The sequence below is a fragment of the Symphalangus syndactylus genome, chromosome 8, assembly GCF_028878055.3.
Source record: "Symphalangus syndactylus isolate Jambi chromosome 8, NHGRI_mSymSyn1-v2.1_pri, whole genome shotgun sequence".
NCBI lineage: Eukaryota > Metazoa > Chordata > Mammalia > Primates > Hylobatidae > Symphalangus > Symphalangus syndactylus.
In genome coordinates, this window is record NC_072430.2 from 69638131 (window position 1) to 69663700 (window position 25570).

At 38.5% G+C, this 25570-nt stretch overlaps 1 protein-coding gene across 1 annotated transcript; it reads right to left on the minus strand.

Moving 5' to 3' along the window:
* On the minus strand, positions 1–24931 carry LOC129487953 (protein FRG1-like). The gene is given in 9 exon segments (XM_055289501.2): positions 1–307; positions 1841–1951; positions 2915–3006; positions 6314–6415; positions 8836–8950; positions 10848–10905; positions 11684–11809; positions 22483–22553; positions 24704–24931. Coding segments are annotated over 9 exon segments (774 nt in total). The 5' UTR covers positions 24766–24931; the 3' UTR covers positions 1–270.
* Positions 24932–25570: the final 639 nt, after the last annotated feature.

Genomic DNA, 25570 nt, shown 5'->3' on the forward strand with positions numbered 1-25570 from the left:
GACACATGCACACGTATGTTTATTGCAGCACTAGTCACAATAGCAAAGACTTAGAACCAACCCAAGTGTCCATCAATGATAGACTGGATTAAGAAAATATGGCACATATACACCATGGAATACTATGTAGCCATAAAAATGGATGAGTTCATGTCGTTTGTAGGGACATGGATGAAGCTGGAAACCATCATTCTCAGCCAACTATCGCGAGGACAAAAAACCAAACACAGAAAAAAACACAAAAAGATAAGGCAGAAACAAAAATCCCAGTCACTTGCAGTATCTGTTGGCTTTCAATTTGGCTCTCCTGTTTAAACAAAGAAAAATAATAAAATTAATCTATGTAAAACATGCCATATATATTCAACTGCTACTAAATATAAAAAGCTTTAAAACTGTGTTCAATTTTGGTTATTACCACAACGCTTATATTAAAATATGTATACTTTTAAATTTGGTTTCTATAAAAAATGGTTTCTAATCTTATAAAAGTGATTTCCTAATATTCAATAAATGTTGCCTAAGGGCTTGTTCAATCCAAATAGCAATTTTAATTATTCCAGAATTTAAAGGTGCTCTAAATTTCCATTTAACAGGGTGAGAATGCTGTATTATTACAAGTGATAAAAGTTAGAAGACATAGAGCTTATTCCGTTTTAGAGTTCACATCCTGATTATATTTTATATCCTCTTCTTGATTTCTTACAACTAGATACATATTCATTTGCCCAGCTGGAAAAAATTCTTAACATTATTTACTGACTTTAAGTATGAACTCTACCAGCAAGTTAACAGGAAATATGTAATTAAACATTGTCTTTATCAAGTAATGTAAAAAAAAAAGGGTAAGAGTAACTTTGCAGCCAGGCGCGGTGGCTCACGCTTGTAATCCCAGCACTTTGGGAGGCCGAGGCGGGCAGATCACGAGGTCAGGAGATCGAGACCACGGTGAAACTCCGTCTCTACTAAAAATACAAAAAAGAAAAAAAAAAATTTAGCCGGGCATGGTGGAGGGCGCCTGTATTCCCAGCTACTGGGAGAGGCTGAAGCAGGAGAATGGTGTGAACCCAGGAGGCGGAGAATGGTGTGAACCCAGGAGGCGGAGCTTGCAGTGAGCCGAGATCGCGCCACTGCACTCCAGCCTGGGTGACAGAGCGAGACTCCGTCTCAAAAAAAAAAAACAAAAAACAAAAAACAAAAAAACAAACAAAACAGAGTAACTTTGCAACATAGGACTTGAATGAGCGGCTGGTGATTATCAAAATCTGGCACTTAATTGATTTATACTTGTACACCCACAGCTAAACGTCTCTACCTGTTTTTCTATGTAGTAAATCTAGGACATTACTTATCTACCTAGGAAGAGTAATAAATATTAATAATGTGCTATGATAAACACCCTGCACTCTTCCAAATCTTACAATAAAACTGCTTCAATTTCACTTGTTTAGCTTTTATACTTAGTTGTTTAGTTGATCTATTCTTATTTTAAGGAACCTGAACTACTCTAACAGAATCCACATAATTTTTATATTAGTCAAACTGCTTCTTTCTAACTCTGGTTCTAATAGTTATAAAAAGATAATGATAAATTTATGAAGTAGATACAGTCAAATCTGAATTTCTTAAAGTATATACTTAGAATCGGTTATAATTTTTAGATATTCTCTCTTGACAGTCTTTTCCCAAAGTTATGATGTCCTTTCTAGGTAATATTGCCACACTCATAAATTAGAAATAAAGACAAAAATGTGAAAACTACAGTAATTTATGGCATGTTTTCTACATGCCATTTCTATTGGCTACTGAAAATAGTGGAAATAAGTAAATAAATAGCTACCTATCCAGAAGCATCTCATGCAAAAATCCATCTTTCCGAGCCTTTTTAAGAATTTCACTGTCTTCTTTACTTATTTTAAGTCTGTGGTCTTGGAAGCTCTGAAATTTCTTTCTGCAAAGAAAATGTCTTCATTGAAAAATACCTCAAACTCTGATTATACATATTTACTATTAAATTTATAAATACTGTTAATTTTTCACTTATTAAAAAAGTCTAATTGTAGGCCAGGCGCAGTGGCTCATGCCTGCAATCTCAGCACTTTGGGAGGCCAAGGCAGGCGCATCACTAGAGGTCAGCCTGGCCAACATAGTGAAACCCCGTCTCTACCAAAAATACAAAAATTAGCCAAGCATAGTGGCGCATGCCTGTAGTCCCAGCTACTCGGGAGGCTGAGGCAGGAGAATCACATGAACCTGGGAGGCAGAGGTTGCAATGAGCCAAGATCACGCCACTGCACTCCAGTCTGGGGGACAGAGCAAGACTCCGTCTTGGGGGAGAAAAAAAAAGGTCTAATTGTATTGTATTTTTTTTTAATAAGCTGGAGCTCTTCAACAAAGATGACCTTCGTGACCTCTCACGAGGAGGTCCACTCATTGGCTGGGTAGCACAAGGCCCCACTTCTATTAGGGCATACTGGCTGGAGTCCCCTGTGTCTTGGCCATAGCACAGCCTTTGACTGGCCTCACACCCATTCTATGAATGAATAGAGAGATTGACTAACCCAAGTGACTAGCTTTGAGAGCTGGTAGGACAATTAGGAAAACTGAAGCCTCAAGAAAAGAAAAGCATTTAACTCAGTGCTCTGTCCTAGAGGCCACATTGTGTTGTATCTTCTTGTCAGTTTTATTTTTTCAGACATGGTCTTGCTCTGCCACCCAGGCTGGAATGCAGTGGTGATCAGAGCTCACTGCAGCCTTGAACTCCTGGGCTCAATCCTCCTGTCTCAGCTTCCCGAGTAGCTGGGCCTATAGGCATGTATCACCATCCCCAGCTAATTAGGTAATTTATTTTGAAAGCACTTTGAGAAGCACTTCACTGTCAAATCTGTAGGTCTAAAAGGAAAAGAATACATACAAATAATTGATTTCACATTGTTTTACACTTCCTTTGTCTTCTTCTGGAATGTCATCTTTTTTCTTGGTTTCTCTTTCAGCACAGGATCTAATCTAGATATTGGAAAAGAGAATCCAATGGGTTATATGTTTATCTTCCATCTTCCCCACTTTACGTATCAAATAAGAACATTCGAGATGATTTCTTATGCAGAAGAAAAAATTAACTGAGCAACTATATTCAGAAAAAGGTTCTGGATATGTGTTTCTACTTCATACATACAATCTATATGAGTAAGTGCTATCACATGCTTCCTCCGAAGCCCTTGTGTCAGAAACACTACAGACAAAATTATTTCAGAAACATTTTACACATCAGATCCTGCTAGGCAATAAAGCAATCATTAACTAATTTAATTTTGTCCTCCAAGTGAATACACTAGGATCAAATTATCCCTAGTAGACAAGTGTTGCACAGACTATTACCGAAGTATTAAAACTTTTAGCATTACACAACTTGTTTTTAATTAATTGGAACCCACCTCTTTTACTAGCTTCTTATATCCTCCTAAGTTTGGATAGATGTTTACTATCACATGTCATAAGTTAATTGATCTGCATTCAACAATTAGGATCACCCACAGAACAGGCAATTGGCAATGGTAAGGACTCATGTCTCCTAAGGGATCTCTGTGGCCAGAGTCCAGTTCCAGGGCTGCTTAGAAAGTGGTGATAAATAACGTGTTTGTGCCAATGACATCTTTGTGACAGTTTTGATTAAAGGTGTCCCAGACCTGAAAACATTCCGTGCTAGGGCCTGTAACACCATGCTACCTTTAGTAAGAGGGATCTGTGTTCTGGTCATAAAGGTGAAGGGCTGACAGAGGTAACACAATGCTACCTTTTGTAAAAGGGATCTGTGTTCTGGTCACAAAGGTGAGGGGTTGACAGAGGTAACACAATGCTACCTTTAGTAAGAGGGATCTGTGTTCTGGTCACAAAGGTGAAGGGCTGACAGAGGTAACACAAGGCTACCTTTAGTAAGAGGGAGCTGTGTTCTGGTAGATAAGGCAAGGTCATAAGTGTGAAGGGCTGACAGAGATTAGGAGAGCCTGCAATTAAATGGTAAAGGAAAAGAGTCCTAAATAATCACTGTTCAGAGCTTCCAGGTACTTGACTAGCCAAAGAGACCCAGAAAACTTTGTATTTCATCTGAAAATTGCTTTAAATAGTGAAAAACGCAATCTTTGTGTGTCTTTGTATCTTTGTATAAGTGCAAAGCACTGCACATATATTTGCAATTGTTGCCTTCAATAACACTTTTGTGGTGATATCCAGATGCAAAATAATTTAAACATGATACAATAAAATATAAAAAAAAAAATGTTAGTCACAAACCCATCTGCATTTCCCCAATGACCTGTTTCCTGAGAAGCAATGTATTATGAAATATTGAGAGTGGCCTCTGGAGTCAGCTGGGCCTGGGTACACATCCTGTCTTACCACACCTTCAAATCACTGTGATTTCCATGAACTGACTGACAAAAACCATGAGGATGTAGGGAGGGTCAGAGGCTGTCTTCCTGTCTGTAACGCTGAGCTCACATCCACCTCACAGGGGCATTATGGGAATTCAAGACTACAACGCATGTGCTGGGTGCATGCAATGAAAAAATATAACATTTCCCTTCTCTGTAAGAAAATACCTACATTTTAGATTGAAATTGTTTGAGCTTTAGATTTGAAATTATTTGAAATCAAGACTATTCTAGAAAGAAAATCAAACATATGACCAGAAATCTAACATGAAGCACGTACAGAGATTTGAAAGATGCTTTTAAATTGCACTGGTAATAGAGAAAAATGTAACATAAATTTTTATGCTCTAATAAGAATGAAAGGCATTTTAGAAAAGGCATTTGCCCCCCTCTTAGAGCCTTCCACTCCGGCCCCCACAATGCCTTACAGAGCAAATCTGGGTCAGACTGGATGCAACCTGTGATTCCCAACAGAGACAGACAAAGCAAGGTTCAGGATGCTCAGTACTGGGACAGAATGCCAAGAAACAGAAAAACCATGTGTCAATAAGGGGGGATTTATTCTTCAGACACATCTTGGTATATGTTTATAATTAAAGACCAGTGGCTTTTGTGAGTCTAAAAAAGCCTTAAATGTTTTCATCAAATTCCAATTAACTACTTGATTTATCTAGGTTATATTAACAGTATTATTTAGAATTTCACCTTGATATGAAGATGTCTGTGTAACTTTTACAATGATGTAAAACAAAGAGTAGGATTAGGGAGGGCACAGGTCAGTGGTGCAATGGATAACGCATCTGACTGCAGATGAGGGAATTTAGCCTGGAATAAGGAACTTTTATTTCCAGCTTAGTGACACACACAAATTTTAAAAATAAAATAAAAATCATGTTTTATGTGATTAATGTTTCTCCTAATGCAAAGAAGACTGGTACTATTAATAAAAATATTTTTAAAATGTGAGGGCTAAGGCCCCAGAAGTTCTGCTATGATTTTTTATGTTTCATAAAGTGACTATCATCACAGAAGCTCAAGCATTACATAAATACAAATGCATATACCCCTGACATGGTAATTCTCCTTCTGGAAATTTATCTTCAGGTCCACCTGCACATCTACAAATTGATGCATATTCAATGTTATGAACTGTAGCACTGTTTATAAGAGCAAAAGACTGGCAACAGCCTAAATTTCCATCTATAAGAGACTAAATAAATTAAGGTACATCCCTAAAATGGAATATTATGTGGCTGTTAAAAAAGAGAGAGGAAAAGCAAGAAAAATAAAAAACTTTCTACATTTAAATTAATAGTAGAAAACTCTCCAAGATATGATTTTAAGAAAAATCAAAGTCTAGAAGACTATAGAGGAGGCTACCTTTAGTGTAAAACAGTTGAAAATTATAAATATATTCATATGTATATAAAGAAATTTTAGGAGACTATAAAAAGAAAGGGAAAGGGGAACAGGAGCTGGGACACAGGTGAGTAAGATGCATGGCAGGCTTATGTCTTCACATGTTTTTATTTGAAAATGTTGGACCACGTGTACATGTTATCTATTTTAAAAATTAGATTTTAAAATACAAGAAAACAAGAACATGAAAGCCTAAAGAGAGCATGTGCAACTACCAGAAAAAGATACTAATCCATGGAGATAATGGCAAGGTAGCTCCTAGATGCACTCATTTCTCTGCCACATTGTATAAACGAGCCATTAACTATGGGATTTATAATTAAAAATGTGTCTATTTGAAACATCACATTACAAAAAGCTATTAACTAAATCTTTAAAGTGACAATAAATGACCATTTAACATTTTAAAGAGATACAGTCACATCGCATGTGTGAATGGAGTTATCTGTATAAAATATCATTACCTTGATCATTTCTTCTCCTGCTGTTTTACTTTTTGCTTCTATGTCTCCTGCTTCATTGCATCTAATAAAGCAGCTATTTGAGGCCAATAAAGCCATTTTCCCCTAAGTGAAACAAAATAACCATGAGGATACTTCTTGTAGAAGAAATATTAAGTGTTTAGACTGGATTAATTTTTCCTCCCTGATTTAAAAATCAAAGAAAAGAACTTAGAGAAAAACCTGAAAAATATAATACAACACCATATAGAAAAGGAAACCAAAATCACCTATCATTTTACTATTCAAAGATTACCACAATAAACATTTGTAGTGTATCTTCCTAGTAGGACTTTATTCAAATATTAGCTTTTTTTTTTTTTTTTTTTTGAGACGGAGTCTCGCTCTGTCACCCAGGCTGGAGTGCAGTGGCGCGATCTCGGCTCACTGCAAGCTCCGCCTCCTGGGTTCACGCCATTCTCCTGCCTCAGCCTCTCCAAGTAGCTGGGACTACAGGCGCCCGCCACCACGCCCGGCTAATTTTTTGTATTTTTAGTAGAGACAGGGTTTCACCGTGGTCTCGATCTCCTGACCTCGTGATCCTCCCACCTCGGCCTCCCAAAGTGCTAGGATTACAAGCGTGAGGCACCGCGCCCGGCCCAAATATTAGCATTTTAAGTAAAATTTATTTTCTTCACAATTAGAAAACATGAAAATCTATATGCAATGCCTTTGGTGTTTTGAATTTAAGAATCAATGTCTGAGGGACTTTTGCGTGTAAAAATATTCATATACTTTTTTCGTTTTTTAATGTTTGATATATTACACTGCTTTCTATTAAACAAAACTTTAAAGACTGATTTTCTTGTTTATCTAAATCTGGGTTATAAATTTGGTTAGCTTAACTCTCTTAACAAATATAATGTTTATAACTTGTATTTGGTTGATTCTTTTGGAAAACTTGGAATGCCATAACATTTAGACAAAATATTTATAAATACAGTGATTACAAAATATGTTAACCTTATATCACATCTAGTTAAAAAAGTGTTGATAACATGGATTTAATTTCTTAGTCAAGGTCACAAGGGCTGGGTGGTCTCTCATCTGGATGGCTCCTGGTGAGCCCTGGAACATGGCAGGGTGGTCCAAGACGATTTAAACCTGTGCCACAGATTATTCAGCTGAATCCTTTTTGCAATAGAGTTTTAAGACCCTCTTTCATTTAAATTTAAATTTTTGAAACTTAGTGTCCTTCCTAAAAATAAAATGAAATGAACTTTCCTAAAGTGTTGTATTATTAGTACTACCTAAGTCATCATCTAAGGCCTTAGGATATATTGGCCTTTTCTACTGGTGTAACTTTTATTACAAGTATCTCATCATAACTAGTAGGATCATCTCAAAGGGGTTGCAACACATTAGCGGGTCATGAAATCAATGTAGTGTTTCAATGTAGTGTTTCCTGAATGGTATGGGGGGTGGGGGAAGGAATACACACAGACATACAGAGGAAGGGGTAAAAGAGAATAAGAAATATCAAGATGCATAACACAGGGATAAGTATTGTTAAGCACAACTCTTGCTTCAGTTATACGTGTGTGTGCTGGGCTGCAATGTAAAAATGCATTTCTCAATGGGTTGGGTCAAAATAGTTTTCAAGTCACTGACTTAAGATTTTATCCTAGGGGGTGAAGAAATCAGTCTAAGTGATTACCTCTTCCTGGGGAGATGTTTGTTTAATCTGTCATCTTAGAAAGCACTCTGAATTCCTATTTTCAATTCGTTAGTGTACACTACCAAAGCTGCTACTCAGGCTGAGCTTATCTTCTATTTGCTTGTTCTGCGTGCTGCCCGTTGGTCCTTACTGTTTTTGATATAGTTATCTACTTTTTAAAGACTGTTTAACACTCACATATTTTTGTTCAATCTTTACTTCTCACACAAACAGAAAAAGGAAATTATGTATTCTGTATCAACAAAGATTTAACAAAACATCCATATACTACAATTGTCTACTTACTAAAATTAAGAATTAGTATCTTTTTTCTTCTTATATTAAAACTATCTTTTCATACACTATCTTAAGCTTACGAATTGAAAGTCTTTTAGAGGTAATTTACTTCAATGAACTATTATTCTTTATTTTATGCACAAATTGTCACAACTTGGTCTTAGTAAGCTCCACTGTTCGCTGACAGTCTCGAATGTTTCTGAAAGCATCCATGATTTCTGCTACAAAGAAGATACTTAGGAACTATTCTGTTTTCCTACTCTGAGACCTAAAATTGACTGGTTCTTTAATGGAAATGAGATCCATATCTAGGCACTAAGGGTATTTAGAAATAATTTTGGGCAAAAGTACTAATGCTATTTTTGTTGCACTCTATTTTGAGATCTCTTTAAGGCTCTATGTTCTTATTGATTTATTCCAATTTAATGTATTATAGTATTGCATACTACTTTTTCTTTTTAAATATATTATGATTGTTACAGACTTTCTGTTAAACTGACACGAAGTTTTTATGAACAATAACAGCACTTACATTTTGAAAGACTGGTTCCCATTGTTCTCTTGGTCCAATTGCATCTGAAAGCCCAACAACAAATCCATCTGAATTTATACCAAGATATTTTCCATAGCCAGATTTCAGGGCAATTCTGTACATTAATAAGATAGATAAAAGTTAAAAACTGAGAGAAAATTAATTATAGAACATCAAAACAGGACACGTGTATGTGTGTGGGTGTGTACATATCTAAAATTTCAGAGTGGACATATTCCAAGTGTTCAAAAGCTGCATGTGACTCAGTGGTGACTCACTCCTGTAATCTCTGTGCTTTGGGAAGCCAATAGGATAATTGCTTAAGGCAAAAAGTTCAAGATCAGCCTGGACAACATAGTGAGACCCCAACTCTACAAAAAATTTAAAAAATTATCTGGGCATGGTGGCATGCACATGTAATACCAGCTACTTGGGAGGCTGATGCAGGAGGATTGCTTGAGCCCAGAAATTTGAGGTTATAGTGAGATACAGTCGCACCACTGCACTCCAGCCTGGGTGACAGAGTGAGACTCTGTGCCTTAAAAAAAAAAAAAAGCTACATATGACTAGTTGCTGCCATGTTGGACAGTGTAGTTTTAAATTTAGTTTTATACTGTGCTTTTTTTAATATAAACATTGTACCTTATATATTACATAACAAATATTTTCAAAATTCATCATTCTTCAATTATACCTCTTTAGTTATAAACTTCAATAATAAATCACTAAAACTTTTTCTCTTATTATAAATAGTTCTATGTACATCTATTCTGACATAAAACTGCTTTATCCTTAGAAAATATTCCTAGAAATAATTGGATCGAAGGATATAAAGTTCTTATGTCATCAAACTGTTTTCCAGAAAATGCTGCTTCCATTTACATTCTTACCTCAAATTAACAGATTATGTTTTGTATCACGGATTTTTTAAACATTATGACTTTAAAAAAATACTTGAAAACCTGATATGGAAAAAACAGTATCCTATAAATTTGCATTTTAGCAGTCAACTAGAATAACAATTGTTTTTCTTTTCCTTTCCTTTTTTGTTTTTAGATTATCTGGTAATGTCCCTTGTCTGTTTTTCTATTGAGATCTGATCGCAATTTTTCTACTGGGGTCTTCAGTGCTATGAATTCTATATAAGATACATATGAAGAGTAAGAACTCACTGCCTATTAAGATTGTTGCAAATATTTTCCTCATTTGTCAGTTAATTTTCTTTATAATCCTTTTTTGTTTATAATTGTAAAGCAGTTTAAAACCATTGAATTTTTTCTTCCTCTGCTTTTATTCTTTGTCTTTCACCATACTTATCAGACTTTCAAAGAAAGTACAGCAACAATCATCTAAATGTGATTTTTTAAAATTATGATTTCTAATCTTTTACCTTACCGAGAATTTCCTGGGATGCCAGAATTGACTTTTACTCCTTTATACATTAATGATTATATAACAGAAATCATTATCATATTGATGTAACCAATTACTAAAATATGTAAATTCACTTTCAGTATCTTCTACCCAAAGAATCATTCTATACTTTTGCACAAGGTGAGAATAAAAAGGTTACTTTATAAAATGACTGTAAAAATAGTGAGTAAAAATATTCTTTTTGTCGTTATGATTCTGTAACATTCTCTGCTGGTTTCAACAATATTCCTTTTTTTAGTCTTCCTGTTTGCCTTTGGACTTCCAAACAGTGAGTTTAAATATCATAGCAACAGTGAAACAGGTTTTGTACTATTTGATTTATTTTTTAATCTATCTTATTTGGTGTGTGAAATTATTAATCTTCACTTTTTAACTTACATATTTTTTTTCCAGCCTAGCATTATATATTGATAGGAAACCCACTAAATGTAGATCACAGAATCTATTTTTCAAAAAAGCTATTTTGTTTTTTATATCAAAATTACCCTGTGGGCTTAAGACAGATACTAAAATTTTTAATGAATATAATTAAATTTTTAAAATAACTGGTTACTAATTATATTACAACATAAGCTCACCTGGAATCAGATCATTTGATAGCCGCAAACTGCTCTGGAGGACTAGGGCCCTCATCAACTATTGGAGAAAAAACATTTGAAAATAAATTTGACATTCGCTATAAATATAAAGACATTAGTTTGCTTTAAAAAATGTGGCTATTTTCTTCTGCAATTAAATGTAAGAATATTCAGATATACTGATGTCACTGTAATACTGTATCTTTGGAATCAAGATCTATTTTATCTTCTTTTAACTACAGTGCTAATTTTATATACTGAGTAAGACAGGGTGATATAATGCTTATTTAATAAATTTTGAGATAGCTTCTCTTTATGTTTTAAAATACAGTCATAAATAAGCACTTATTTAAAAAGCTAAATGCTTTCATTCATTCGAGGGTTGGCTTTGCTGGCCAAACGATACTACTTTTTATCTTCTAATTACTTCATATCTCATTAGTGCTTCCTCTAATGGGCTAAAGAAAATGAGGAAACTTCAAATTGTTAAACGCACCCAGGTTAGTTGTGGCAATAGGTCTGAATAAAAAAGAAATTCAAACATTTTGACTCAAATAGGTTTTCTTTTTTCTTTCCACTTACTGTTTTAATTATTCATCTTGTTTTGATTTCCAAAGATACTCTTCTGGAACTATACGGAATGTTTTCAAGTGCTTATATTAGGAAGAGGGACTTGCCAATGGCTCGTAAATATTAAGGAATTAAAAAAATGGAAGAGTCAAATGCAATTGTTTCATTCCTTTGGAAAATGTTTGAGACTAGTTAGAGTTTGGCCTAAGTGAATGAATGTCCTAAAATCTACACCTGTGACAGCCTCTTCCCTTCCAGACACAAACCTTCTTTGTGTGGAGCTCCCAGGGTAAAAAGACCATTGTCGAGTGCATGTATATAGATTCCCTCATCTATTTCAATGGCTATGGTTCCTGAAATTTCACCAAAGTTTTTTATTGTCCACCAGATTCCTAAAAAATAAAATCAATATTTCAACTTTATATTTTAGTTTTGAAACAGTTCTTTTTTGTTATTATAATTTAGTTTTAAAAACTTTTTATTTTGCAGTTGTAAGAAATAATACAAAGATCTCACATATCCTTTACTCACTTTGTCTCAATGATGACATCTTGCATAAGTATCATACACTATCAGAATCAGGAAACTGACATTGATATAATCCATGATCCTTAATCAGATTTCACCAGTTTTACATGTACTTGTTTGCATGTATGTGCACAGATTCATGCGACTACCAGCACAGTCAGGATTAGGTTTTTAAAACACAAAATAGCAACATACATCCACGCATGGGGGTGCATGCCTGTAATCCCAGGTACTTGGGGAGCTGGGGAAAGAGGATCACTTGAGCCCAGGAGTTCAAGGTTATAGTGAGCTATGATCATGCCACTGCACTCTAGCTTGAGTGACACAGCAAGGTCCTGTCTCAAAAAAGGACCAAAACAAAAGGCAACATGTGAAGGTACAAAGTGATATATAGAGAACTGTCTCTCTCATGATGGACCCCAGCCATCTATTCATGCCTGCTTTTCAGAAGCAATGCCTATCATAATGTTTCTTAAAAATGCCTCTACAGGAAGAATTTCTAGCGTAGCAATCTTTTTTTCTTTTTTGAGACAGAGACTCGCTCTATCACCCAGGCTGGAGTGCAGTGATGCGATCTCGGCTCACTGCGACCTCTGCATCCCGAGTTCAAACAATTCTCTGCCTCAGCTTCCCGAGTAGCTGGGGTTACAGGCGCCTGCCACCATGCCTGAATAATTTTTTTTGTATTTTTAGTAGAGACGGGGTTTCACCACATTGGCCAGGCTGGTCTCAAACTCTTGACCTCGTGATCCACCTGCCTCTGCCTCCCTAAGTGCTGGGATTACAGGCGTGAGCCACCGCGCCTGGCCAGTAATCTTAACTATGATTTTAGATTGAAAGTAAAATGAGCAGAATCTATGTCTATGTATACTAATTTCCAATTTGCCAATATAAATGTTAGACTCTAGGAACAATTATTTAAGCAGTTGTTATAAAAGTTTATATCTTAATGTTAAAAAATGTCCTCAAACCTCCTCCTAAATTGTACTTTAGCTAGAGTAGAAATGAGTCAATCATTAACTGGATACGACATATTAATGAATTCTTGTTAATTTTACAAGGTCTGATAATGACATAGCATAATGTATAAAAATAAAGAAGAAAACAGGTGATGACAGAAAGACATACCACATTAAGAAATGTACATTTATGTACTTATGGGTAAAATGACATAGTGTCTGTGATTTTACTTAAAATTTTCGAGGAAAAAATGTGTGTGTGGGTGTGTGCAAATCAAACGAGATTGGCAAAATATTGATAATTAATGCTGGGGCCTGGACACATGGGGGACTCATTATATTCTTCTATGTATGGAATAGTTTGGACATTTCCATAATAAAAAGGTTTTAAAGATTCAGTTAATTCCACTGCACACAATTTTCTGTTCAACTAAACATTTCATGATTTCCATAATAAATTTTAAAATACATAAAATTTTAGCTAAAATGAGGTTGGACCCTTACCTAACACCAAATATAAAAAGTAACTTAAAATAGACCAAAGACCTAAATGTAAGAGCTAAAGTTAGAAAACTTTTAGAAGAAAATGGGAAAAGCTTCACGACAATGAATTTGGCAATGATTTCTTGTATAGAACATCAAAGGCACAGGCAACAAAAGAAAACATAGACAAATAGGACTTCATCAGAATTAAAAACTTTTGTGCATCAAGGACTGCCATCAACAGAGTAAAAGGCAACCCAGAGAATGGAGAAAATATTTGTAAACTACATACATTATAAGGAATATCCAGACTATATAGAGAACTCCAAAAAGACAAATACCACAACTCAAAACTGGGCAAAGGACGTACACGAACATTGCTCCAAAGATGATATACAAATGGCTAATAAGCACTTGAAAAGACGCTCAACATCACTAGTCACTAGGGAAATGTAAATCCAAACCAAAATGCAATACCATTTCACACCCATTAGAATAGTTATTATCAAAACAAACAAACAAAAAACAGAAACCAAGAAAACCAGAAAAACAAATGTTGGATGTGTAGAAACTGAAACCCTGTGTAATGCTGGTGGGAAGGTAAAATGGTGCATGTATTTAAATGCCACTGAAGTGTACACTTAAAAATAGAAAAACTGGCAAATTCTATATTCTGTATATTTTGCTTCCACACACAAACAAAACCAATGGAGAAATAGAAAATCAAAATTAAAATTTCAGCTAAAGACAATTAAAAAGCAATAAAACTAATGGCAATTTAGATGATTAAGTTACAGCTACAATCGCTTTCAGGAAAATAAATGCTTTATTCAGAATCATTATCAACAGTGTTATGATTAGCAAGTCTTATAAATGTAATAGTTAACGATTTTAAATTAGATTTATTTTGTATGTTCTATGCCACATTGACCAAGTACACTTAATATTAAACAAAATCATTTAAATATAATATCTCATTAATGTTTTGCAAATGAAGAAGAAATTTCTGGCAGACAAGCTCCTCAAAATTTTCACACTCTGTCCAAGTAGGGAAATGATACAATAACATTACTTATAATATTGTCAACTGAAAAAGAAATTACTTTGGGCAGATGCCAGTATTTTTTCTCAATGAGATTTCAAAGAATAAGAAAGCTAAATATAGTATCATCAAGAATTAAATGTGATCATTCTGCCTATTTTCTGCAAGTGGCCTCCAATTCAGCCTTTGGAGGTATGCTTATATGTTTAACGACTAAAGTAACATAACATAATACTTAACGGTGCCACTCTGGGGTTTTAGCTGTGAAAAAGCAGTGGATCCTAAGAACATGGGCACCGAAGTTGCCTGTTTCTACGTCAGGTTACAGCTCAAGCTGTGTATATGCTGCAGAAGCCCAAGCTGAATTTAAGAGAATTCGCTCCAAAATATTACTTGCTATTTAGACACATGCTTAAAGTTATTTCCTTTTAAACCTTAGGCAGATGGTCAAATATTCCTGCTGTGTTGTCTCACAATGCATGACAAAGCTTTTCACATATTTTCACACAGTTTAGAATGTTTACATATGTCTGGCATGCCTGTAATCCCAGCAATTTGAGAGGCGGAAGCAGGAGAATCAATTAAGCCCAGGAGTTCAAAATCAGCCTAGGCAACAAAAGGAGACACCTATCTCTACAAAAAAATTAAGAAATTAGCTGGGTATGGTGGTAGGAACCTGTGGTCCCAGCTACTCGGGAGTCTGAGGTGAGAGGATTGCTTGAGCCTACGAGGTCGAGGGTGCACTGAGCCATGATCACATCACTGCACTCCAGCCTGAGCAACAAAGCAAGAGCCTGTCTCAAAAAAAAAAAAAAAAAAAGCCCGATGCACCAGTGTCGTGGCTGATAAGATACTACCAGGGCACCCTCATTCTAGCATCAAGGCTGTGTGACGGCTCACCTCACCTTCTGACTAGCCCAGTGCTTCCGTGCTAAGGGCCCCCTTATATCTCTACCTTCATTATGTACTTGGCACAAAGGAATGATATATCTTAGATTTGGAAATGGAATTTTCTTCCACGATCTTACTGTAGTCTAAGTACCCTTCACAGACCTTCTATTAACCCATAGCTTACTTAGCTTCAGTTCCTGGGTAAATAAAATATATGTATTTTGCAAACTACGATGTTATAAGTCCAACTGCTTCTTAATCTAGCAGAGCTTAGTGAAAATCTTTGCTTACAGATATGCTCGTTTTTATTAATGTCACACTTCGTTTTCTCCATGTGAAAGACAGAATTTCTTTCATCCTATTTACCAATCACTTCAGATCCTTGTGAGGAACCAACAGAACAGCTTTAAAAAATTAAAAGTTTTTTTTTTTTTCCCTTCACAAATAGGCACATGCTTACTTATACGGCAAGTTTAGAAAATCCACAATGCAAAAGAAGGTGGAAGGACAAAGAGAAAAAGACGCAGAAGGACTTCCTCTTCCAGCCAAGATGGACTTGCCCTCCCACCATGACCAATCAGAAAACTGAAACTGGATACAGTATTTGAGAAAACTGTTTTTGGGGGTTGGAACACAGGCAGAACAGGACTGTGATATTTGAGAACAGGAAAATACAGGAGGCAGATCTCACACACACTTCTGTTTTCTGCCCAATGGCAGTTTCTCGACCACCCGGAGAGAGGTAGAGACCTCCAGAAATGAGGCAATGTCACTAAGCTGAGAGTCTTGCAGTGCTAATATGTTGGGAGTTTAGAGAATAAGTACTGGAGAAGAGGGAACTACACACAGGTGAGGCCTCAAAAGAGTATGCAAAAGTTCTCTGCAGGTCTGTGGCCAAGGGCTGGGGGGAGTGCATGCAGTAGGCAGGCTCCACAAGGCCTCTGCAGAGTGGTTGGCACTGCTGAGGGCTGACTGGAGATGCCAGTGATCACACAAATTTGGGACACAGCAGAGTGGAGAGAACTCACCAAGTATGCCTAGAACATGTGGCTGAGGCCCATGAGGATGAACCTTTCCCAGAGTAAGAGTCACTGTCTAAGTCTACAGGCAAAACCCTAATAAATAAGCACAAATGAACAAAGGCCCAGGCTTGACAGGAGCAAAAGGGTGGTCAAATAATTTAACTAGGCATCAAGACATTTAACAGAAATAAGATTAAAATATGAAAATGAAAGACTGAATTTATAAGAAAGACTTAACAATCCTAAATGTCTACACATCTTATGAGAACTTCAAAATACTTTAAGCAAAAACTGCTCAAGTAGACAGATCTAGAATTACAGCTGGAGATTTTAACATAACTCTCAATACACTGTAGGATTAGTAAAAAGTAAGGACACAGAAGATATGCAGAGTCACAAGTTCTACCAGTTGACCTAACAGACATCTAAAGAACACTGAACTGGCTGGGCACCACGGCTCATGCCTGGAATCCCACCAATTTGGGAGACTGAGGCAGTTGGATTACTTGAGGTCAGGAGTTTGAGACCAGCTTGGCCAACATGGTGAAACCTTGTCTCTAATAAAAATATTTAAAAAATTAGCCAGGTGTGGTGGCAGGTGCCTGTAATTCCAGTTACTCCAGAGGCTGAGGCAGGAGATTCAGTTGAACCTGGGAGGCGGAGGTTGCAGTGAGCTGAGGTTGCACCACTGCACTCCAGCCTGTTGGGCAACAGCGAGACTCCATCTCCAAAAAAAAAAAAAAAAAAAAACAACCCTGAACCAACATCCGCAGAATACACATTCTTTTCAAGTGTGCATGGAAATTCACTAAGAAAGTATGTTCTCCAACTATACTGTAAATGAATTAGAAATCAGCAACAATAACATAGCTATAATATCTCTATGTAGTAGAAATTAAAAACAATACACTTCTAAATAACTCATGTGTCCACAAAAAGAAAAATCACAAGGAAAACTAGATAATATTTTGAATGGAATGAAAATGAAAACAAAATGTGTTGACTATAACTGAAACTAAAGTAGAATGAAGAGGTCTAACTTCCTTCTTAAGAAGCTATAAAACAAGAGCAAAGTGAACTTAAAATAAGTTAAAGGGAGGAAAAAAAAAGACTGAAAATAAATGAAATAGAAAATGAAAAAAAGAGAAAATAAGTAATACTGAAACAGGCTTGTCCAACCTGAGAGCTGCATGTGGCCCAGGCCAGCTGTGAATACAGCCCAACACAAATTCATAAACTTTCTTGAAACATTATGAGATTTTTTTGCTTTTTTTTTTTTTTTTGGCTCATCAGCTTATCGTTAGTGTATTTTCTGTGTGGCCCAAAACAATTCTTCTCCTTCCATTGTGGCCCAGGGAAGCTAAAAGATTGAACACACCTGTACTAAAAGATCATTAATGATCTAAAATAAATGATCTTATAAAGAATTGAGAAACCTCCAGCTAGACTGACTGATCCAGGAAATAATAGCAAAAACACAAATTACCAGTATGAAGAGACTGCAATACAGATTAGATTCTATGGACATTAAAAGCATATTAAAGAAAGGAATATTCTGAACAATTTTATGTCAATAAATCCAACAACTTAGATGAAATGAAATTTTCTTAAACGACACAAGTTACCAAAACTGACACAACAAAAAAATCTGAAAATATCTCTTAAAAAATTTTAATTTTCCCACAAAAAATCTAAAATCAAACTAAACAAAACCCTCTAGGTTCAGTTGACTTCACTGGTGAATTCTATCAAACATTTAAAGAACAAATCATACCCATCTCACACAGCTATTTCCAAAAATAGGAAAGGAGACAGCACTTTCCATCTAATTTTATGACACGCAATATCACCTTGACACCAAAATCAAATAAAGACATTACAAGAAAAGGATACAAAAGTCCAATATCTCCCGTCAACACCAATATAGAAATCTTAAAAAAAAAAAAAAAAACACAAACACCTAGAAGTCAAATCTAGCAATATCCCAAAGGACAACGTACCACAACAAAGTGGGGTTTATCTCAGGGATATAAAGTTACTTTAAAAGTTGAAAATGAAACCAATGTAATTCATTGGCAGAATGAAGAAAGCTGTATAATCATCTCAACAGATACAGAAAGAGGCATCTGACAGCATTAAACACCACTAAAATAAAAACTCCCAAGAAACAAAGTTTAAAAGGAATGTCTTCATTTTGATAAATATTTTCTCTGCAGATCCTACAGACATCATACCATATGGTGGACTACTGAAAGCTTTCTGCCTAAGCTTGGGAACAATGCAATTATGCCCATTCTCATGACTTCTGTTCAACACTATGGAAGTCCTGGATAGTATAATAAACCAATAAAAAGAAAGACAAGACACAAGGATTAGAAAGAAAGAAGTAAAATGATAGTCACAGGAAACACAATTGCAAATTTCTTAGTTTTCTATATAAGCAAACCACTAGAAGTAATAAGTGAAACAGACTTAGACTACAAAGTCACTACACAAAAATCAATTGCATATCTACGTACTGACAGCAAACAACTGGAAAATCAAATTCAAAGGTTCTATTGACAGTAGTGTAAAATTATAAAATACTTAAGAATAAATGTTTAAACAGGCATGCAAGACTGCTACATTGAAAATTATGAAATATTGAGGCCCAAGATTAAGGTGTTGATTCTTCCCCAAATGATCTGGACTCAATACAGTTCTTGAGAAAATCCAACAAGCTTCATTGTAGAAATTAATAAATTAATAGTTAATAAGTACAAAGTTGGAGGACTCACACTACCTGATCTCAAGACTCATGAAATTATAGCAATCAAGAGAAATATACCAACAGAAAAACAGACAAACGTATCGATAGAACAGAGTCCAGAAATAGACCCATACATAGAAAGTTAACTGATTTATTATGAAGATACCAAAGTGGATTAATGGAAAAAGGAAACACCAGTGGTGCTGGCACAACTGGCTATCAAGATGTCAAAAAAAAAAGTAAATCTTGAAACCGAACTCACAATATCATGCCAAAATTTGAGATGAATGACAGATTTAATGTAAAAACTAAAACTATGATGCCTCTAAAAGACAATGTAGAATATTTTCCTGACTTTGGGGTAAGCAAAGATCTCTTAGATCAAAAAGATAAGGCAGTAACCATAAAAGAAAAAAAAATAAACTAAGCTTTATAAAATTTAAAAGCTTCTGACCATCCTGGCTAACACGGTGAAACCCCGTTGCTACCAAAAACACAAAAAATTAGCCAGGCGTAGTGGCGGGCACCTGCACTCCCAGCTACTCGGGAGGCTGAGGCAGGAGAATGGCGTGAACCTGGGAGGTGGAGCTTGCAGTGAACCAAGATCGCGCCACTGCACTCCAGCCTGGGAGACTGAGTGAGATTCTGCCTCAAAAAAAAAAAAAAAAAAAAAAAGCTGCTCATCCAAAAACCACCATTAAGAAAGTGAAAAGGTAAAACACAGACTGGGAGAAAAGACTGATAACACCATCAACTCTTGGCAAGGATGTAACTGGCGCACTAGTTCATTCTTGGTGGGAGGGTAAAATGGCACAACCACTTTAGAAAATTTTTGACAGTTTCTTATATGGTTAAACATTCACCTATCCTTTGACACAGCAATTCCACATCTACATACCTACCCTAACTTTAGAATTGTTGATTTGCCATTTTGAAAGCAATGATTCTTCCAGACCATTAGCTTTATATCATTCCATATTTTATATATTTTTTAAGTTACCATAATTTATGAAGATTCAAAATGCAACTTGCCAAGTTTTAAAAGAGAAAAAAAAATGTATGGAAAGAACTAAACGGAAAATAGGCTGGTTACGTGTGTTTAGGTCAGTTTATTTCTAGTATCATTTACAGGCTACCCTGATGTTGTATTTAAGATTTTCATTCATTTCAGAGTTCATAAAATAATGATTTTTCCTGTGAAGATACTTCCTTTAAGAGACAACCGACCTTTCTTTCTTTCTCTCTCTCTCTTCTTTCTTTCTCTTTCTTTTCTTTCTTTCCTCTTTCTTCCCTCTGTTGCCCGGGCTGGAGTATAGTCCGCGCGCTGCAGACTTCCTGCCTCCGGCTCCCATAATTCTCCTGCCTCGCCTTGCAGGCTGCCTGGGATTGCAGGTGCGCGCCACCACCCCTGACTGGTTTTTGTCCTTTGACTGGAGGCGCGGTTTCGCCATGTTGGCCGGGCTGGTTTCCAGCTCCTGACCTTGAGTGGTCTGCCCGCCTCGGCCTCCTGAGGTGCTGGGACTGCAGATGGAGTCTCGCTCACTCGGTGCTCGGTGTTGCCCGGGCTGGAGTGCGGTGGCGTGGTCTTGGCTCACTGCAGCCTCCACCTCCCAGCCGCCTGCCTTGGCCTCCCAGGGTGCTGGGATTGCAGCCTCTGTCGTGCCGCCACCCCGTCTGGGAGGTGGGGAGCATCTCTGCCTGGCCACCCATAGTCTGGGATGTGAGGAGCGCCTCTGCTCGGCTGCCCATCATCTGGGATGTGAGGAGCGCCTCTGCCCGGCCGCCCCGTCTGGGAGGTGAGGAGCGCCTCTGCCCGGCCGCCCCGTCTGGGAGGTGAGGAGCACCTCTGCCCGGCCGCCCCGTCTCGGAGGTGAGGAGCGCCTCTGCCCGGCCGCCCCGTCTGGGAGGTGAGGAGCGCCTCTGCCCGGCCACCCATCGTCTGGGATGTGAGGAGTGCCTCTGCCCGGCTGCCCCGTCTAGGAAGTGAGAAGCGCCTCTGCCCGGCCACCCATCATCTGGGATGTGAGGAGTGCCTCTGCCCAGCCGCCCATCATCTGGGAAGTGAGGAGCACCTCTGTCTGGCTGCCCCGCCTGGTTAGAAGTGAGGGGCGCCTCTGCCCGGCCACACAGTCTGGGAAGAAGTGAGGAGGGCCTCTGCCCGGCCACCCCATCTGGGAAGTGAGGAGCGCCTCTGCCCGGCCGCCCCGTCTGGGATGTGAGGAGCGCCTCTGCTCGGCCACCCCGTCTGGGAAGTGAGGAGCGCCTCTGCCTGGCCGCCCCGTCTGGGAAGTGAGGAACGCCTCTGCCTGGCTGCCCATCATCTGGGATGTGAGGAGCGCCTCTGCCCGGCCACCCCGTCTGGGAATTGAGGAGCACCTCTGCCAGGCCGCCACACTGTCTAGGGTCTAGGAAGTGAGGAGCATCTCTGCCCGGCCGCCCCGTCTGGGAAGTGAGGAGCGCCTCTGCCCAGCCGCCCCATCTGGGATGTGGGGAGCACCTCTGCCCGGCCGCCCCATCTGGGAGGTCTACCACGGAGGCCAGATGCAATGTGGGGGCTGGACGTACTGGCTCACGCCTGTAGTCCCAGCACTCTGGGAGGCCAAGGCGGGCTGATCACTTGAGGCTAGGAGTTCGAGACCAGCCTGGCCAACATGGCGAAACATATGAAAAATACAACAGACAAACCAACCAACCAACCCAGCAACAAAAAAACAGGTCTACCCTGGAGTCATACTCTATTTTTTTCTATTTTCCTCCCTTTCTGATCCTTTATCCCACTTCCTTTTTCTTCCTCTTCCTTCTCCTTCTTCTTTGTCAAATAGAGGATTGAGTTATTATCATTGATCCATACAAAATCCCTCTCTCATTTATTTTCTTTAATTCCCACCCTCCATTTCTATTCCCCATCTTCCCATGTGCAATCTTCCTAATATGTTTGATATGCATCTTTTTGTTTGTATTTTTAGAAAATGTTTATTGCTTTGTGTGCAAAAAAATTAATAAAAAAATAAAAATAAATAAAAAAATAAAAAAGACAACTGACTTCTACAATTAAAATGCATACATGTGCGAAGAAAATAACTTGTAAAATATATTTGGTTGAATAACATTTACATTAGGACTTTAAAATTATGTATCAGAATCTCCTGCTATTAAGCAGTCTAATGGTGCCTACTAAGTCAGAGAGTTATAATTTTTCTCTCCTGATAATGAAGTAAAGGCATCAGTAGTATCTACTGTGCTAAAGAATAAATGGAATTTATAACTGTAATATTTAAGCACTTTAAGACGAATATGAATATATCATAAATTTCTAACTGGGAAAATATTTTCAATGAGATCTCAAGAAACGTTAACTTTTTTCAGAAGAGAGCACTGAAAAGTGACTCACCAACAATATCAAGCTGGGTTGCTTCGTCTTCTTCTCTTTTTCTCTTCTTCTCTTTGCTCTTTTTCTTCTTACTACAGCACATCATTTATATAGATGAGTTTAGGTATATTAATTTGTATGATAAATATCATAAGATTGAAACTTGGAAGCCTTTTAAGCTGTTTTGTTTATAAATTATTGATTTAGGAAGACTTACATTGCTATGCCCTCTTAAATACAGTACTGAGAAGTTGCTTCAGGCTTTGTACATATTATGTTAGAGTTCAAAGCAGATTGTAGAACCACACTGCCAGATTTTAAATCCTGATTCTTTCGCTTCTTAGCTCTGTGATTTTTGGAAAATGTACTGAATTTCTCTGTGAGTCAGTTTCCCCACTTAAAAAATTAGGATAATAACTTAACCTAACTCTTAAGGCTATTGTGAGGTTTAAGAGGTAATGTGTATCTTCACACATTGCTGGTGGAAATGTAAAATGGTGCAGCATCTACAGGAAACAGTATGGGGTCCCTCAAAAAGTTAAAGAGTTACCACATGACCCAGCAATTTTACTCCTAAGTATGTATACCCAAGGGAAATGAAAACATACGTCCACAAAAATACTTACATAAGGATATTCACACTAGCATTAGTCACAATAGCCAAAAAGAGGAAACAACCCAAATGTTCATCAACCGATGAATGGATGAAAAAAATGTTACATCCATACAATGGAATACTACACAGCCATAAAAAGAAAAAGTGCTACAACAATGATGAACCTCAAGAATGTTATAAGAGAAAGAAGCCAGATACAAAAGGCCACATGTTGCATGATTTCTTTCTTAAGAAATATTCAGAATAGGCGATTTCACATAGACAGCGGATTAGTGGTTGCCAAGGACTAGCAGAGGGGGAGGATGGGATGTGACTGCCTTAATGGGTAGGGGGACGTTTCCTTCTGAGATTTGAAAATGCTGAGCAACTAGACAGTGGTGAATCTCTTGAACGTATACTAAAAACCACTGACTGTACAAAAGGGTGAATTTTATAATTATGAATTACAGCTCAATAAAAAAAGGAAAAAACCAAGAGCGATTTGAAAAAAGTTAACGTGCGAAGCGCCTACAATTTCTTGGCACATTGAAAGTGCTATATAAGCATTAATTATGATTATTACGATAATCTTAAGACACTCTTGTCTGCATTTTCATCATAAAGTTTTCAGAAGATAACTCTCCTCTCCTCACAGGAAATTCACAGAGTAAAAATCTCACATTTATTCAGGATAAACCTGTCATTTATTCTGGCATTTTCATGAGGCCAGACTCCTAGACAGGGTTCTCAAGGCCAGTGGCTTCAGCTCACTCCTTGATACTTTCTTTCCATCTCGCCTAAAAATACCCAAACCTCTGTTTATCACGGAGACCAGGAGGAAATGCTCAACATCTGTGTGTACGGTCAACCTCGGGCAAATCTGCCAGTTAAAAAAGCGGGGATATGAGTGCACTGGTATTTTTTTCCTAAAGAGCTAATACGTTACCAGTGCGACCTCCTCCTCACATTTGGCTCAATTTATTTACTGCATATATGTTCTCTCATTTAATTCTCACAGTCTTCTAAAAGTATAAAAAATCGTCTGAAAGTATAAATGTGTAAACGGAGATTCAAAGATATTTGATGTCTTAATGAGTAAATGGAAGTTCAGACATATTAACCAACTCGCCACAAATTACAAAATCAGTAAACGACAGAGTGCAGGTTCGAGTCCATATCCCTATCAAAGCCCATATACACCTCAACCACTGTGTGATTCATCCTGGTTTCACTCTACATATTAGGTTAGAAAAAAATTAATCAATAATTTTTCTAGGAAGAGACAATGGAGAAAAGAATAATCCCTAATAAAGGAAGTTATTATCATGAACTACGAGATCAGACTAACGCAGACCCACCAGGCAGAGGCCTGGAGAGATGCCTCAGGGGACCCAAACTCGTGGGTACGTGGTCATCGGTCACCCGCCCGTCTACCCTGTTTCCAGGGTCGTCCTCGCAGGAGGCTGCCCCTCTCTGCACAGGCGCCAGGAACCGCGGTCCGGCCTCCGTCCAGCCCGGACAGAGGCCAGGGCGAAGCCTGGGAGGCCACGAAGCCGGCTCTCCGCGCCACAGCTTCCACCGGACTCGCGGGGGTGGAGTGCGTCTGAAAAGAACGGAGGAGGCTCCCGCCCGAGCTGCAGGACCCACCTCTTAGCCTTGGTTCCCTTCAGCACGAGCTTGGTAGACTTCACATAGGAGTACTCGGCCATGGCTCCAGGAGACTTCTGCGTGGAGAGGCTGAAGCCGGCTTAGGCCGAGTATGTGACCCGGAGCAGCTTCAGGGCGGGGAGGAACAGAAGTGGAGGCGAAGCAAACACTCCCTGACAGCGTACGTCTCTCCAGAACCCGCCTCCGTCTTCAGCCAAAGGCTGAATGGCTGAAAGTTCCACTTCCGGGTTTCTGCCGGGGAGCTACGGCGGCCGCAGAGGGCCGAAAGGTGTCCGCGCGCAGCGGCTCCCTGGCGCCCTCTTGAGGAGCCCCTAAGGATTCGCGCCTCCCTGAGGGGAGGAAAGACCACAGGAGGCGCCGGTGCTGGCGGTGGCGGGGCTTCCGGGCGCGCTGTGGAACCGCCTACCGCTAGGGCTGCGGGCTGGCCACGGTCCCTGCGGGGGCGGGAAGCGGCTCCGGCTGCCCTCGCTGGCCTGCGGCTGCGCGGCTGGAAGCGCGGGCCACTCGTGCGCGGGTCACTCGGGGCTGTGCCTCGTGCGACTGTGTGTGCAGGAAGCAAGCAGGAAATACTCTAAAATAGAATGAAGCGCCATGTTGAGGGCCGCGGACATCGCGAGTGCTGTGGGAATTTGGGCTGAGGTGGAGAGTTATGGTGGCGCTGTTACAGGCTCAGGGGTCAGGAGAAGCCTAATGGTGGAGGCGGCATCTGAGGAGGGTCTTGAACGCTGGGCAGGTTTTTGCCAGACAGAGATGGAGGAAGCTAGTTCTGTCTGATGAAGGAAACAGGGCGGAGGCATGGAGGGAGCCGTGCAGCGCTGGTGTGAGGAGCAGCGAGCAGGCCAGGCC